This window comes from Dama dama, chromosome 20, assembly GCF_033118175.1.
Source record: "Dama dama isolate Ldn47 chromosome 20, ASM3311817v1, whole genome shotgun sequence".
Taxonomy (NCBI): domain Eukaryota; kingdom Metazoa; phylum Chordata; class Mammalia; order Artiodactyla; family Cervidae; genus Dama; species Dama dama.
In genome coordinates this window covers 12,736,402-12,752,410 of record NC_083700.1, presented here as the reverse complement: position 1 = coordinate 12,752,410, position 16,009 = coordinate 12,736,402, and the positions used below count along the sequence as shown (strand labels likewise).

The window sequence follows — 16,009 nt, the reverse complement described above, 5'->3', positions numbered from 1 at the left end:
TGTTACTATACTAGAGTGTTAGGTCTCTTGATACTGCTAATCATGAGCAGAGTCATGGTTATGTCCACATTAACCTTGGAATGGCAATCATTTAATAGGCCTTATTTTGAATGTCCTTTTTCTGACCACATGCAACTATTAGCCTGCCAGTTGCTCTAGTGTTTTCAATCCTGCCCTAGAATATTAATTGTTGCACAGATGTATAAAACAAAGTGCAGGCTCCTTTGAAGGGATAGTTTCTGAAATCAGTCTTTGAAATTTGTTCTGACCCAAGGAGGACTCCTCCTGGCTGTCTCCTCCCCCTGTTTAGAGAGCTCCTTAGATGAGGCTGATAACACAGGAAGAACAGCCTTATCTGGGGACATTGAACAACAATATCACTGAAACTTTCAGCAATGTTTTGTGTCTATTGTCTCCTGAGTGTGCCCATAGATCTACGAAAACCTTAATCTATATAATACCATAATTGTCTGTCTCTCCACAAGAAGAATGTGCATCTCCTGAGAGAACAAATCGTATTTGTTCCTTGAAGTTTTCATTACACATAGAGGGAAAAAATGAACATCTTTCCCATTTTGGTAGAAAACAGGTCACTGATTTCCTATTTTATTCCTTCATTGGTTCCATATTATATTTCTCATTGACAGGAGTAAATATCTAGCTTCTTCCCGTTAAAAATTTTATTAGTAAAATAATTTAGAAAAAATTGAAACTAAAGGACTCAGACTTTGCAATGTGAAATATAATTAAAATTAAATTTCTTGACAATTAAATGTTTCACTTTTGAGTTTGTTTTAGCATGTATCTTATGTTGTATCTTATAAAATTTTCCAACTTTATGTAAATCCTCATATTTATATTCATGAAATTATTAACAGTATTCACTCATCTTTAATGTCTCTATGACCTGAGAAACAACCCCATTTCCATTCCCATGGTTGCTTATTTGGGTCATCTGTCTTTATTCCCTAGTCAATCTCATCAAAGAAAAACATAATTTACCAAGATTTTCAATACTCTAAGCTCTGACTTTTTTGAACCACTGGCGGCTTCCCTGATGGCTCAGCAGTAAAAACAGTTCAGGAGACATGGATTTGATCCATGGGTCAGGAAGATACCCTGGAAAAGGAAATGGCAACCCACTTCAGTAGTCTTTCCTGGGAAATCTCATGGACAGAGGCATCTAGCAGGCTACAGTTCATGGGGTTATAAAAGTCAGACACGAGTTAGTGATTAGACAAAAATCACATACTAATATATATTTAATCTCTGCTCTTATAATTATTTTTTCTTCACAATCTTTCTGTGTTTAGCTATTCCTTTACTAAATTATTGAGACAAATGTTTATCTTACAAATTTGCTTTCTATATACTTTTCTAATATGTATTTTGAACACTACATATTTCATCCAAACACTGAAAAGATACATCCAAAAGCTTTGTCCTGTAGTGTTTTTAATTCCTACAGTTCAAACCTTCTTTTCTATTAGCCATGGGATTTCTTATTTTGATTTACTGTTTATTTAGAAGTGCGTTTCTTGACTTCTAACCATATAGGTTATTTCTAGATTCTATTTAATCAAATTGGCTTTTTCTAGCTTAACAGTCTATGTTAAGTAACACCTAGCAATCCCTGCTATGTCAGATGTAACGTAGGTTAACTGGCCCAAATTCAAGTCAGGAACTTGAGTCTAGACTTAACATTTTATCTTCTATACTCACTATGAGTGAGCAGATTGTTAGTATTTATGTACTAACTTCTCTGGATTGACTAAGCAGTTCTCAGGGGTGGAACACTTTCATCACTGAAGCAGTGATCACAGATGAAGGAGGGGTAAATATTCTGCCTGCACAAGTGTTACAAAAATGGTCCCAGGGAAGAAAGGAAAGTCATGGTAAGAGGTAACCTAATCTGTGTAATCACATAATCATTTTCATCCATTATCTTACCTATCTTTACATGATCTCCATAAATAATCTAGGTTGGAAATTACTCCAGATTTTGTGTACATTTTATATATACAAACCATAAGTACAGTGGTTATAACCTTCACGAGAGGACATGAATTTGGTTAGTAGCAGAACTGAAAAAGGATTCAGAAATGTCCCTAGGCTTGTATGCTGGAATTTTCCATAAGATCACTTGCTAATTTTCTGTGATATATAACCTCCACACTATTTCTTATTTTCTTTTAGGTAATATAAAGATTTGATGCTGTGTTTACCTAGTTTCCTTTATTACATATAAGATGTCTGTAAAAATTATTCCAAAACACTTTTTAAAGTCACACTCATCAATACCATGAGAGTTTTTCAAACATTTGCTGTTTAGTGCCTTCATCTTAAAGAAAATAGAGGTTATTTCCAGCTGTCAACATAGATTCCCCCAGTTATGAAACAAGTAGGCACTACTGTCCTGTTTACTTATTTGAATCATTGTTCCAACATATCCTGTGAATTCAGAAGCTAGCATCTGAAAGTCATTAAGGAAAACCATCATAAACAGCATTATTAAAAGTTTTTACTAATATGATATGGTACTTAACAAATATAGATGTCAATTCAGATACGCACAAATAAAGAGATGATGATTACTACATAGTGAACCTCCTATTAAAGTGGTTTATCTCCTGGGAGACACAATTCAGTGCCTCACAATATTGCTTATATAAATTATTCAATCTTTACATTTCTAGATATCTTTAAACATTTCTGAATAGAGTGGTCACTCGTGGTGTTTTTTTTTTTTTTTCTTCCACAATCTTTCTTATCCCATTTCATCAAAGGTGCAATAAACCCAGAGGTTGATTGGTAGAAGCCTAGTTATCTTCAGAGACTGATATCTAAGTAGAAGTAGAGAACTGATAGTACTAGTAAAAGTGGAGTTGAGTAATAGTAGATGTAGAACATGAAGAATGAAAGAGATAGACAACTTCCTTAACAAGATAAGTAAATGCTTGGGTCCTAGACTCAGTCACTCGATCTCCATATGCCAACCCCTGGAAAGGCAAATGGTATAGGTTTCTCAGATATCATAGGGTAAATCCCTTACTGACATCTAGGAATAATCAGTCATGCAGCAATAAACCAGGATTATTTATTCAAGGAATTTGTTTTTTCAAGTACCTTTCTGAAAGCATTCTTCATGTCCTTGTTCCTGAGACTGAAAATGAAAGGGCTGAGGAAAGGAGTGATGACAGTGTAGGGGATTGCTATGAGTGTGTCATCTCCCTCTGATGCTTCTGGCTTCAGATAAACAATAGATGCAAAACCAAAGTGGATGATGACCACTATGAGGTGGGAAGCACAGGTAGAAAATGCCTTCTGCTTGCCCTCAGCTGAAGGGATCTTAAGAACAGTAGAGAGAATGAACACATAAGTGAGTATGATAATCAGGAAGGTGCCTATCAAGGCTGACACTGAGATTGCTGTTACAATGAATTCTGTGAGTTCACTGTCTAGACAGGACAGCCTCACAACAGCCCTCATATGACAGAAGAAGTGTTTGATAAGTTTGGGACTGCAGAAAGAGCCCCTGAATATCATCCCAGTCTCTGCCACAGAGATAAAGAAGCCAACAACCCAAGCAGAGACCACAAGTTTCCCACACACCATATTGGTCATAAGCAAAGGATATCTGAGAGGGTTGCAGATGGCCAGGAAGCGATCATACCCCATCAAAGTGAGAATGAGACAGTTAGTGCCACCAAGTCCCAAGAAGGCACTCATTTGCAAGCCACAACCTATGACTGAAATGCTTCTATGCTTGATGAGGAGATCTGCCAACATCTTGGGGATGATAGTCAATGTGTAGCAGGTCTCGGAGAAAGAGAGTGCACTAAGGAAGAGGTACATGGGTGTGTGGAGACGACTGTCCACCCAAGTAAGACTCATGATCGTCAGGTTACCTGTGAGGGTGAGAAGGTAGAGGCAAAAGAAAACCACAAAGAGGAATGTCTGTGCATGTGGATAAACAGAAAAACCAACAAGAATGAACTCTTCCAGGACTGTTTGGTTGATCTTCATTGTTTGGACATCTGAAATCTAAAAGAAACAACAAACAAATGCTATATTTTCCATTATTAGTTGACATTTTTTTCTGTGAATAAGACAAATGTTTAATGTTAAAATTACAAACTGATTCTTTTTTTAAATGGACATATAATTAATTTACAATGTTAGTTTCAAGTATAGAGCAAAGCGATTCAGTTTCATATGTATGTTTATTTATATAAACATATATCTTATTCAGATTCTTTTCCATTATAGGTTATTATAAGACATTGAGTATAATTCCCTGTGCTATACAGTAGGTTGCTGTTCTTTACAATTTTACAAATAGTCGTGAAAGTGAAAGTCACTCAGTTGTGTCCGACTCTTTGCCACCCCATGGACTATACAGTCCATGGAATTCTCCAGGCCAGTGGGTAGCCTTTCCCTTCTCCAGGGGATCTTCCCAACCCAGGGACTGAACCCAGGTCTCCCACATTGCAGGCAAATTCTTTACCAGCTGAGCCAGAAGGGAAGCCCGTGGGGTATATGTTAATCCCAGACGCAATTTATCTCTCTCCCCCACCCCTGTTATCCCCTTTGCTAATCATAAGCTTGTTTTCTAAGTTTGTGAGTTTATTTTTATTTTATTTTTTTTGGTTAAAAAGTTAATTTGTATCACTTTCTAGAGTCCACATATAGGTCGTATTATGTTTGTCATTTCTGTCTGACTTACTTCACTTAATATGATAATCTCTGTCCATCCATGATGATGCAAATGATATTATTTCACTTTTTTATGGCTTCACTTTTTTATAGTAATTCCATTGCATATATGTACTGTGTTGTGTTGTGCTAAGTCACCTCACTCATGTCTGACTCTTTTATCCTTTACTCTGTTGATGGAAATTTAAGCTGCTTCTATGTCTTGGCTATTGTAATCAGTGCTTCAATGACCATTACGGTGCATGAATCTTTTCAAATTAAAATTTTCTCTGGATATATGCCCAGGAGTAGGTTTGCAGGATCATATAGTAACTCTACTTTTAGTTTCTCTAAAGAACCTCTATACTGTTCTCTGTAGTGGCTGAACTAATTTATTGGTTATTTATTGGTTTATTTAGTTTAGCAAAATAACTGTGTGCATGGAGATGGTGTATTTTCATAATTTTCATTAACTTTTTTCTTCTTTGTTGAGCAACCAATTGCAATTACTTATTATGACTTTTTATGGCCTATTTTAAAAGGATTTTCTTATCTGATAACTTAAAAAGGGCAGAAACTTCTATGATTCATGTCCAGATGAAGGAAATTCATGTTCATAAGGTGACTCAGAGTTGGATCAGATTCTGAACCTTGAAATCACTGCTCAGTAGTTAATAAAGTCAGAGTCTAACACAATAAATTACACATATAATATTGTCTATAAATATCTAATGAGTGAAAGTTGATATTTGACTTCTTAGGAATTTGTGGACTAGATTTGGTTGATAGTTTATGATTGTAAGAGAAGTTTGAAGCTATTAGCAATTCTTGGAGAAGAGAGTTAGGTCTTTAAATGTTAAAAGTAAAGAACATGCTCCCTTCCTTCTACTCTGAAGAGAGGGAGGGAAGATAGAATACAAAGACCCTTATAATACTTTTGATTAATTGGAATATATGTATAGTTGTCAGGTAACAATTGACATTTTACCCATGTCTTCAATGCCAAGCTGAGTACATGAACAAGGTAAATGTTAATGAGTTTATGTGTTCTTTGATAATTCTACATCTTATTTAATCTCATCCTCCTTGAACTTCCACAACATATTTTTCTTTATATTTAATGCATCTCCTCATCTTTGTTTGTACTGACCTGTGGTTTTCCTTAACTACACATCAACATAAGTAACTTAATTGTATAGCACACATTTTGTGAATTTTTTCATATGTTCATTAAATTTATTCTTCACAGCACAAAGTAAATAAAATAAGACAATTATGAAATGTATAGACCAGGTGTGATTATTTTATTCATTTTTAGAAATAAGATAATTTCATCTATGATGTGTCATATTTATAACATGAAACAAACTGTTTTGACTTAAATTCTTTCTATTTCTCCATATTTTCTCCTTGAGGAAACAGACTATCAGTCATATATATCTGTATTTCTAGGGTAATAGAGAGCATTTCAAGAAGAAAATGATTTACAGTAATTGTTGAATAAGTAAGTTTTTTAAAGTGCTGACTATAAGAAATTTCTATTTCACTTTGTTATTCAGCAATGTACAGCACGTGATCTTGGTCATTAAGATGAATAGACTTTTCATTATTCATTAGATTTGGTTCAGGCTAATATTAAACATTCTCAGAGGAGACTTCTCATTATAGCTTTGATTTGCTTTTCTCTAATAATTAGTGATATAGAGCATCTTTTCATATGATTTTTGGCCACCTATGTCTCATTTGGAGAAATGCCTATTTAAATAGACATTGAAATGTCTATTTAAATGCCTGCCACCCATTTTTTGATTGGATTTCTTGTTTTTTGATACAGAGCTCTATGAGCTATCTGTGTATTTTGGAGATTAATCCCTGTCAGTTGCTTTGTTTGCAAATAGTTTCTTCCATCTGTGGGTTGTATTTTCATTTTGTTTATGGGTTTTGTAGCTGCCTTTGTTTGAGTTTAACTAGGTCCCATTTGCTTATTTTGTTTTATTTTTGTTTATCTAGAAGGTAGACCCAGAAAGATACCATCTCACACTGATCCAAAAAGATATCACCTCACGTCATCAAAAAGTCTACACACAATAAGTGCTGAAGAGCATGTGGAGAAAAGGGAACCCTTCTACACTGTTGGTGGGAATGTAAATTGTTACAACCACTGTGAAAAACAGTATAAATGCTCTTTAAAAAAAAAAGCTAAAAATAGAACTCCATATGATCTAGCAGTCTCATTCTTTAGCATATATCCAGGGAAAACCCTAATCTGAAAAAATACATGCACCATGACGTTCATTAAAGCAATATTCACAATAGCCAAGACATTGAGGCAACTTAAATATCTTTCAACAGAGAAATGGGTAAAGAAGATGTAGAGTGTGTGTGTGTGTGTGTGTGTGTGTGTGTATGCATGTGTATATATATATATATATATATATATATATATATATATATATATGGAATATTACTCAGCCATAAAAAGATCAAAATAATGTCATTTGTAGTGAATGGATGGACCTAGAGATTATTAGAATGAGTGAGGTAAATCATACAGAGAAAGACAAAGATCATATGATATCACTTATATGTGGAATCTTAAAGAAATGATTCAAATGAACTTATTTACAAAATTAAACAGACTCACAGACTTTGAAAACAAACTTATGGTTAGCAAATAGGAAGCATGAAGGGGGAGGGATAAATTAGAAATTTTAGATTAACATATACTTGTCAGGGAGTGTTTAACAGGAGGCTTCTTGTGTGCTGTTTTTGATCTGTCATGAATCCTCTGTTCCTTATTAATTCTTGAATATTCAGAAATTAAGAGGAGTGGCAAGCCGCTCCCAGGACTGAGGCATGCGTGCATTTCCTTTGTTAGTTTTTCCACATGGTGAAAAGTAACTATTTACGACCCTCTTCCTTTTTATGGACCATGCGGTAAAAGTGATTATTTACAACCCTCTCTCTGATATGGATTGTCTTATGTTTCCTTGATAATTTGTAAGTCTGGATTTTTTATCTTTATCTTTGCTAAAAAAAAAGCTACCTTGTAAGGCAGTATATATACCCACACTATGTTGAATAAAACACCCTTGTTCCATCAGAGCTTGGGTCCCAGTGTCTTCTCTCTCTCTCTCTCTCTCTCTCTCTCTCTCTCTCTCTCTGTCTCTCTCTCTCAGGCTAATTCTTTGGAGCGCAGAAGCCCTCTGAGCTCACTTTCTTGCCCAGGGTTTCAAGACCCCCTTGAGAGGGCGCCCTGTGCCTACATGAAGTAGTGCAAGCCCTATGTCAAGGGCTTTATTGGTTTTCTGTGTAAACCAAGGAGTATCAGCCTCTTTCTGTCTCTTTCACTTTCTTATTGTCAATCCAGACCACCGGGTTCCGGTCCATTAAAGGACCTCAATATATACTGACTACTCTATATAAAATAGATCATCACCAAGAGCCTACTACATTGCACAGGAAATTCTACTTGGTATTCTGTAATAACCTATACAGGAAAAGAATCTGAAAAGGAATGGATTAAATATAACAAATCACTTAGCTGTACCCCTGAAACTAACACAACATTGTAAATCAACTATACTCCATATACAATAAAAATTATGTTTTTTGTTTTTGCTTTAAACATTTTCATGGGAGAATCTCTCTAGTCACCAAGACTGAGAAGAGGCAGTAGCACAATGGTCTAAATTACAAATGTTTCTATGAATAATTCACAACCTATGGACTATACCTCATAGGTCCCTTGGATTCTTTTGTCCTTTTAGATCTGACAAGAATTTTATTATTTCATAGTCACAAATGAGTCACATGACCTAATCTTTTCTGTGAAGTCTTTTCCCATTCCTTTTTCCTTCTGTCATTGTATGCATACCTTCTTATCTGTGAGTAACTCTCTCCCAAGAGAAGACTGGAGTATTTCTCTAACTTCTTTCCTAAGCATCTATTATGTTGAAGAGTATTGAATCCATCCTTGGGCTTCATCAATACAGCCTATTAAGTAAGCCTCCTAGTATTCAAACACAGCATGAGTCTCCTTGGTGTACAAATCTTCACTTGCAAATTATTGTTTCACTTTTCCCTGTAAGTAGCTTTCTGAAGCATTCTGGACTGTTTCAAAAGAACTTATCTCTCTGTAAGAAAATGCTGCTTTCCTCTATTTCTCCCTAAGCCATTGTGAAAACTTCCATCGGTAGAGCAATCTACCTACAAAGATTCTTAAATTCTCATGACTAGTCACAGTAAATATGTAATAATGCAATTATTCAGATTAATTAGTTAATCACTAAAGGATTAACTAAGTACCACCAAGTGGGAAAATACACACACACACATATATAATATATATGTAATTTATGTATATATTTACATTTATTACATGTAATTACATTTATTACATGATTACATGTAATCATAAAATGAATTTTGTTGTTCTTGTTCAGTCACTCAATCATGTCCTATTATTTGCATCCCCAAGGACTGCAGCACATCAAGCTTCCCTGTCCTTCACTATCTCCCAGAGTTTGCTCAAACTCCTGTCCATTAAGACAGTGATGCAACCTAACCGTCTTATCCTCTGCTGCCCTCTTCTGCTTTTGCCTTCAATCTTTTCCAGCATCAGTCTTTTCCAGTATGTACTTATTATATTTCATACACTTCACCCTATCCTCAGCTATCTCTGAAGTTGTCATTGCATCAATTATTTTCTAATTTAATTTGGGATATGGATCCACTGACAAGAGAAATACATGCTCTTTCCAAAGTTAAAGAGAAATAATTTAAAGAAAATGTAGTGACAATTAATTATGATGAAAAGAGAGTTAGACCATCTAGAATAGTTTCCTACCTTGTTTATTTTATCAAACTTCCAAAGCCAATTCAGAGATACAGTTACATTCTTCTAAGATAGTCTTCACATTGATATAAACATGCTTTGTTCTTCACTCAAAAAGAAGCAAAGATCAACTTATTGTGAAAATCACTGGTCAAAGACTGGATTCTTGACTTTATCACTGATACTTTAGTGACCTTAGGAAAGTTCCTGTATCTTCTGGTCTGAGTTTCCCCATCTAGGAGGTAAAAAAGGAGGTCCTGGTTTTGTGCACTTTGGCTATCTATGATTCTAGAGTTTTTTGATAAGAGTTATGCTGCTGCAGGCTAGGCCATGTGTGCTATAATCAGTTTCCAACACTCACTGATTTGCAATAGTTTAGAGCCTTTCTTTCTACCCCTTTAGAAATATTGTCTGATAATTATGAGGGCTTGAGGTTCCTCAGCTCTAGAGGTTTAATTCTGGTTAGGAGACCATAAGGGATTTTCTCTTCTTTCATCAGAGAGAGAAAGAGAGAACTTTCTCAACTTTGTAATTTGCTCTCATTAGCTACAGGGCTTTGTATAACATGTGACTTGAGCACTTCTAGGAATCTTTGGGGATTTGAAGCTTGCAGAGTTCATATTTTGCCCATAACCAAAGCTTCCTGAAACTATAAGTTTTGTTTTGGCAGGAGGGGAGTAAACCACATCCTTAATGCTCATTCAATTCACTTTTTTACTCACCATAATATTTTCCCTCTTTTTTGTTATGTAAACTTTTAATTTTGTATTTGGGTATATCCAGTTTACAATGTTGTGACAGTTTTGGGTGGACAGTGAGGGGATTCAGTCATATAGGTAAATGCATTTATTCTCCCCCAAACTCCCCTCCCATTCAGGCTGTCACATAATATTGATCAGAATTCCATGTGCTACACAGTAGGTCCTTCTTGGCTATCCATTTTCAATATAGCAGAGTGTTCATGTCCATCCAAAATCAGTTCAGTCCAGTTGCTCAGTCATGTCCGACCTTTTGTGACCCCATGGACTTCAGCATGCCAGGCTTCCCTGTCCTTCATCAACTCTCTGCCCTTGCTCAAACTCATGTCCATCAAGTAGTGATACCATTCAACCATTTCATTCTCTGTCGTCCCCTTCTCCTACTTCTCTTAATACCATCCAGTATCAGGGTCTTTTCTAATGAGTCAGTTCTTCACATCAGGTGGCCAAAGTATTGGAGTTTCAGCTTCAGCATCAGTACTTCCAATGATTATTCAGGGTTGCTTTTCTTTCGGATTAACGGATTTGATCTCCTTGCTGGCCAAGGGACTCTCAAGCGTCTTCTCCAACACCACAGTTCAAAAACCTAAATTCTTCAGTGCTCAGCTTTCTTTATGGTCCAACTCTCACATCCACACATGACTACTGGAAAAACCATAGCTGTGACTAGACGGAACTTTGTTGGCAGTAATGTCTCTGCTTTCTTATGCTGTCTATGTCGGTCACAGCTTTTCTTCCAAGGAGCAAGTGTCTTTTAATTTCATGGCTGCAATCCCGATCTTCAGTGATTTTGGAGCCCAAGAAAATAAAGTCTGTCACTGTTTCCATTATTTTCCCATCTATTTGCCATGAAGTGATGGGACCAGATTCCATGATCTTCATTTTTTGAAAGCTGAGTTTTAAGCCAGCTTTTTCACTCTTCTCTTACACTTTCATCAAGAGGTTCTTTAGTTCTTCACTTTCTGCCATAAGGGTGGTGTCATCTGCATATCTGAGGTTATTGGTATTTCTCCCAGCAATCTTGATTTCAGCCTGTGCTTCATCCAGCTTGGCATTTTGCATGATGTACTATGCATATAAAATAAGCAGGGTGACAATATACAGCCTTGACGTACTCCTTTCCCAATTTTGAACCAGTCCATTGTTCCATATCCAGTTCTAACTGTTGCTTCTTGACCTGCTTACAGATTTCTCAGGAGGGGGATAAGGTGGTCTTGTATTCCCATCTCTCGAAGAATTTTCCAGTTTGTTGTGATCCACACAGTCAAAGGTTGTGGCATAGTCAATAAAACATAGGTAGATGTTTTTCTAATGTTTTCCCTCTAATCATTGACTTCCTCCTGGAGTATTGACTAAGAGCTTACAGTGTTTAAAAACTGTACTATAGGAGAAGTTAGAAAAGTAGAAGGAATAATATCTTTTTACAGGGATTTATACCTTGGCGTAAGAAATGTTATGCATCCAAATTGAATCTGCTCACCCATTCCCAGTAAAGCCAGTGTACTGACTTTTAGTGTGATGAAGGAAAGTGCAGCATTTATTGCAAGGCCTAGCAAGGAGTTTAAAAACCAGAACTCCCCAATGGATTTCAGATAAGAATTTTTAAAGGCAGTTTGAAGGAGAGGGTTCAAGAGTGTGTGATCAGCTCATGAACAATTCTCTGAATTTTTGATGGTGAGATGACAGGGTGATATCATGAAGATTAACATCATTAATCCTCAGGCTCCATTCAGTTTGGGAGTTACATGTTTATGGTTATCATGCAATTAACTTCTTCCACATGGTGGGAGTTTTAATATCTGCAAAACAACTCAGCAATGTGTCAGACACTGTTATCTATGTCCTTCAGGGAGCAAGTAAATATTCTGTGACTCTGCCATGTGGCTAATATATTGTTTAAATTGTTATGAGTTCTCCTGACAAAATTGCTATTTTTTGTACTATGTGTTCGCATTATTCCAATTGTTAATAATTGAGCCAAGTCTTTTGTGATTCAGGGAAGCTTTTCTACAAATAAGAAGCAGCCAGAGGACATGGTGGGAGGGAAGGCCCTGTATGGTCCTGCTTTATTACAATCATCCATTTTCCTTGATATTCCCCAGTCTTCAGGGAAAACAAGTGCAAGGCAAGAAAGAAAATAAAATTATGGATAGAGAGGTTAATATAAATTGACAGAGGAACTTGGTTTTAGGGGGATTCATTTTTAGAATGAAGGTAGAACCAACATAAGTGAATTATGCTGCAGTATGCTGAGGACTCAAACAGTGGTCAGATGAAATAAGAGAACATGGACCAGAGTGACTGGAGAAGGTGTCATGGAGAATTATTGGGAACACTTCTAAAACAAGATATGTTGGTATTCTAATTCATGATGGAATAAAGTATATCTTTGTAGTCCAACACTTCCATTGATATTATGACTACATAAAATTGGTCAAATTTTATATTTCAAAAGTAGTATGGATATGTAGATGCATAGATATAGTGACACAGATTTTTTAAAACTTTAAAGAATATATATGGATGATCAAGGATCATTTGAAAATATGATAAGCTTTATGAGTTTTTAGAAAACACAAATTAAAAGCACATTGCAATTCTACTACAGAACTATTAGAATGTCTTAAAAAAAGATTGGACATACTAGTATTAGTGACAGTTTGGAAAAACTGTAACTCATAGATTTCTGTTATCAATATAAAAATGACAAAACATATTGGCTTTTTGGTGAACATCCTGACAAATTTTTAAAAATTTCAATTTACTCACATTCTAGACTAAATGTTATATATTTGTTCTCCCCTCTAAATACAAAAAATAACTTGGGAATAATTCAACAGATAACTATAAATGATTCTGAAAAGTGAAAAGGAGAATATGAATTGGCTAGGGACTTCAGGATTTGAAGATACTACACTGAGTTCCCAAATATTTTATTGATATTTTATCCCCCACTAGTTCTATGTACAGCAACTAGGAAAAGAGGAAAACTGATTCCTAACTTCATTATAGCTTTAAAGCAATGTCTTTCAAAATTCTTAGAAAGCTTTTTTTTTTGGTAGAGAAAGACAAAATTATTCTATAATTCATATTGAAAGTCATAAGTCCTTGAACATCTACAATAATCTTGAAAAAGAAGAGTAAAATGAAAGTAGTCACCCCATCCAATACTAACATCTACTGAATAGCTGTTTAATCAAGACAGGATGCTATCAGAATTAATTAAATAATCTGACTCCATATTTTGGATATTCTGGCTTTCTAGTGGTTCATAACCCTTTACATCCCTTCCTCTTCTCCTTCTGCCACACATCTGGGCAAACTGATAAAAAAAAGTTCAGTGATCCAACCACGAAAGCTTCTGCATGGATAATACTCATCTTGTATTCACCCTCAAGTTGTCATAAAAGTGCCAAACTAGTCTCCTTTTCCCACTGTCTGAGGTAATTTAAAATATCTTTTGGGAAATGCCCTTAATATTGAGAGTCGCCCATTCTTTGTAAGAGGAGATAAATAATCTCTCCATGTGATTTTTTTTTTAATTTTTTATTTTATTTATTTATTTATTTTTTATTAGTTGGAGGCTAATTACTTCACAACATTTCAGTGGGTTTTGTCATACATTGATATGAATCAGCCATAGATTTACACGTATTCCCCATCCCGATCCCCCCTCCCACCTCCCTCTCCACCCGATTCCTCTGGGTCTTCCCAGTGCACCAGGCCCGAGCACTTGTCTCATGCATCCAGCCTGGGCTGGTGATCTGTTTCACCATAGATAGTATAGATGCTGTTCTTTTGAAACATCCCACCCTCACCTTCTCCCACAGAGTCCAAAAGTCTGTTCTGTATTTCTGTGTCTCTTTTTCTGTTTTGCATATAGGGTTATCGTTACCATCTTTCTAAATTCCAAATATATGTGTTAGTATGCTGTAATGTTCTTTGCATATATTGATGTTTTGCATACTTCTGTAGCTCATTTAAAAATATTTAATGGAATTTAAATGTAGTAGTAATTTGTTACCTTGCATTTTTACATTTAAAACTTATCTTTTATTTACTCTATGAACTTTGTTGGTATAAGTATATATATAAACTATAAACATATTTATATTTTACATATGTACTTATAAGTTTTTAATTGATCATCTTATCAAAGTTCTCTCTGCAACAAAAATGTTTATAGATTGGTTTTTTAAATGTTTTAATATATTTTGGGTAAGAGAGTAAATGTTAATAAATGTAAATAAAAATTTGATATAAAGTTATCCCAAAATAAAAGCGATGCTTTGAAAATTTACCTAACATATCCATGAATAATATTTCTTTTTGCTGAAACAAAATTGATTTGGATAACTTTCATTCTGATTTTTTGTAAATAAAGACAGCTCAGTGCTCTGAATGGAGAAGGCAATGGCACCCCGAAAAACCATAGTTTTGACTATAATGCCCTTTGTTGGCAGTTACATCTGTGTCTTTTAATATACTGTCTAGGTTTGTCATAGCTTTCATGTGCACAACTTTATGTCTGCTTCTGCATACACTATAGTGTGGTAACCACCAAAATTTTAATTTCTGTTCATCACCATGAAGTTCATCCCATTTACCCATTTTCCCTCCTCCTGGCTGTTTCCCATCTGGTAACCACTACTCTGTGTTTATTTTTGTTTGGACTGGTTTGTTCATTTGTTTCCCTTATTTGTTTGTTCTTTTATTTCATATCAAAAGCTTTTAAAATAAGAAAGTATGCAAAATGATAGTTGAGACACAACTGAGGTTATAAAGTAATGGGATTGTTTCATAGCACATATGTCATATTTTAGGAACTAATATATCAAGTTTTATGTTTAATTTAAACTATACTTGCCATAAAAATGAAGTATCCAGTTAATGATAGTCATAAACAGAGGATCATGATTCACCAAACCATTGAACATCATATTTCACTTAAAAAAATCATAAACTGGAGTAATTTTATAATGTATATTTTTTCCAAACAAATATTTTAAATGTTATCTTCAATGTTAAAGTCATTATTCAAAAAGATTTGTCATTCTACTATATGTAATTTCTATTATGAAGTCAATATATTTTTAAACATTGAGGTATCCTTTATGTTTTAAAATTTTTTTTGTTTTTAAAATTTATTTTTTGTTTGTGCTGTTTTTGTGGCTGTGCAAGGGCCTTCTCTAGTTGCGGTGAGCAGGGAGCTACTCTTCACTGCAGTGGCTTCTATTGTCACAGAGCACAGCTCTAGCTGCGTGGTCTTCAGTAGTTGCGACATACAAGCTCAGTTGTTGACGACTCACAGGCTTTAAAGCTCAGGCTTAGTAGCTGTGGTGCTTAGTTGCTCCAGGGCATGTGGAATCTTCCCGGACAAGGGATCAAACCTATGTCCCCTACATTGGCAAGTGAACTCTTATCCACTGGACCACCAGGGAAGTCCTGAGGTATAGTTTATATACAGAATAATGCACAGACCATGAGAGTAGAGTTCTAGCTTTTTCATAAATAAAACACACTTTTTTGTTGTTATTAAAATTTTAAACACACTCTAGTGTTTAAGACTTTCTACTGCTGGTGGAGTCTGAAGGTTTTTGCAGAAAAACCGAGTACCTATTTTCTTTTCTTACTTATTGTGTATATTTAGATATACAACTTAATGATTTACTGTATGTATATATTATGAAAGATTAATAATTACAATTAAGTCAATTAA

General features: G+C 35.1%; 1 protein-coding gene across 1 annotated transcript; it reads right to left on the bottom strand.

The window, feature by feature from the left end:
- Nucleotides 1-3,093: 3,093 nt before the first annotated feature.
- Nucleotides 3,094-4,077, bottom strand: LOC133040081 (olfactory receptor 10X1-like). The gene has a single exon (XM_061119826.1). It carries the CDS (start codon nt 4,024-4,026, stop codon nt 3,094-3,096), a length of 933 nt encoding a protein of 310 aa, XP_060975809.1. The 5' UTR covers nt 4,027-4,077.
- Nucleotides 4,078-16,009: the final 11,932 nt, after the last annotated feature.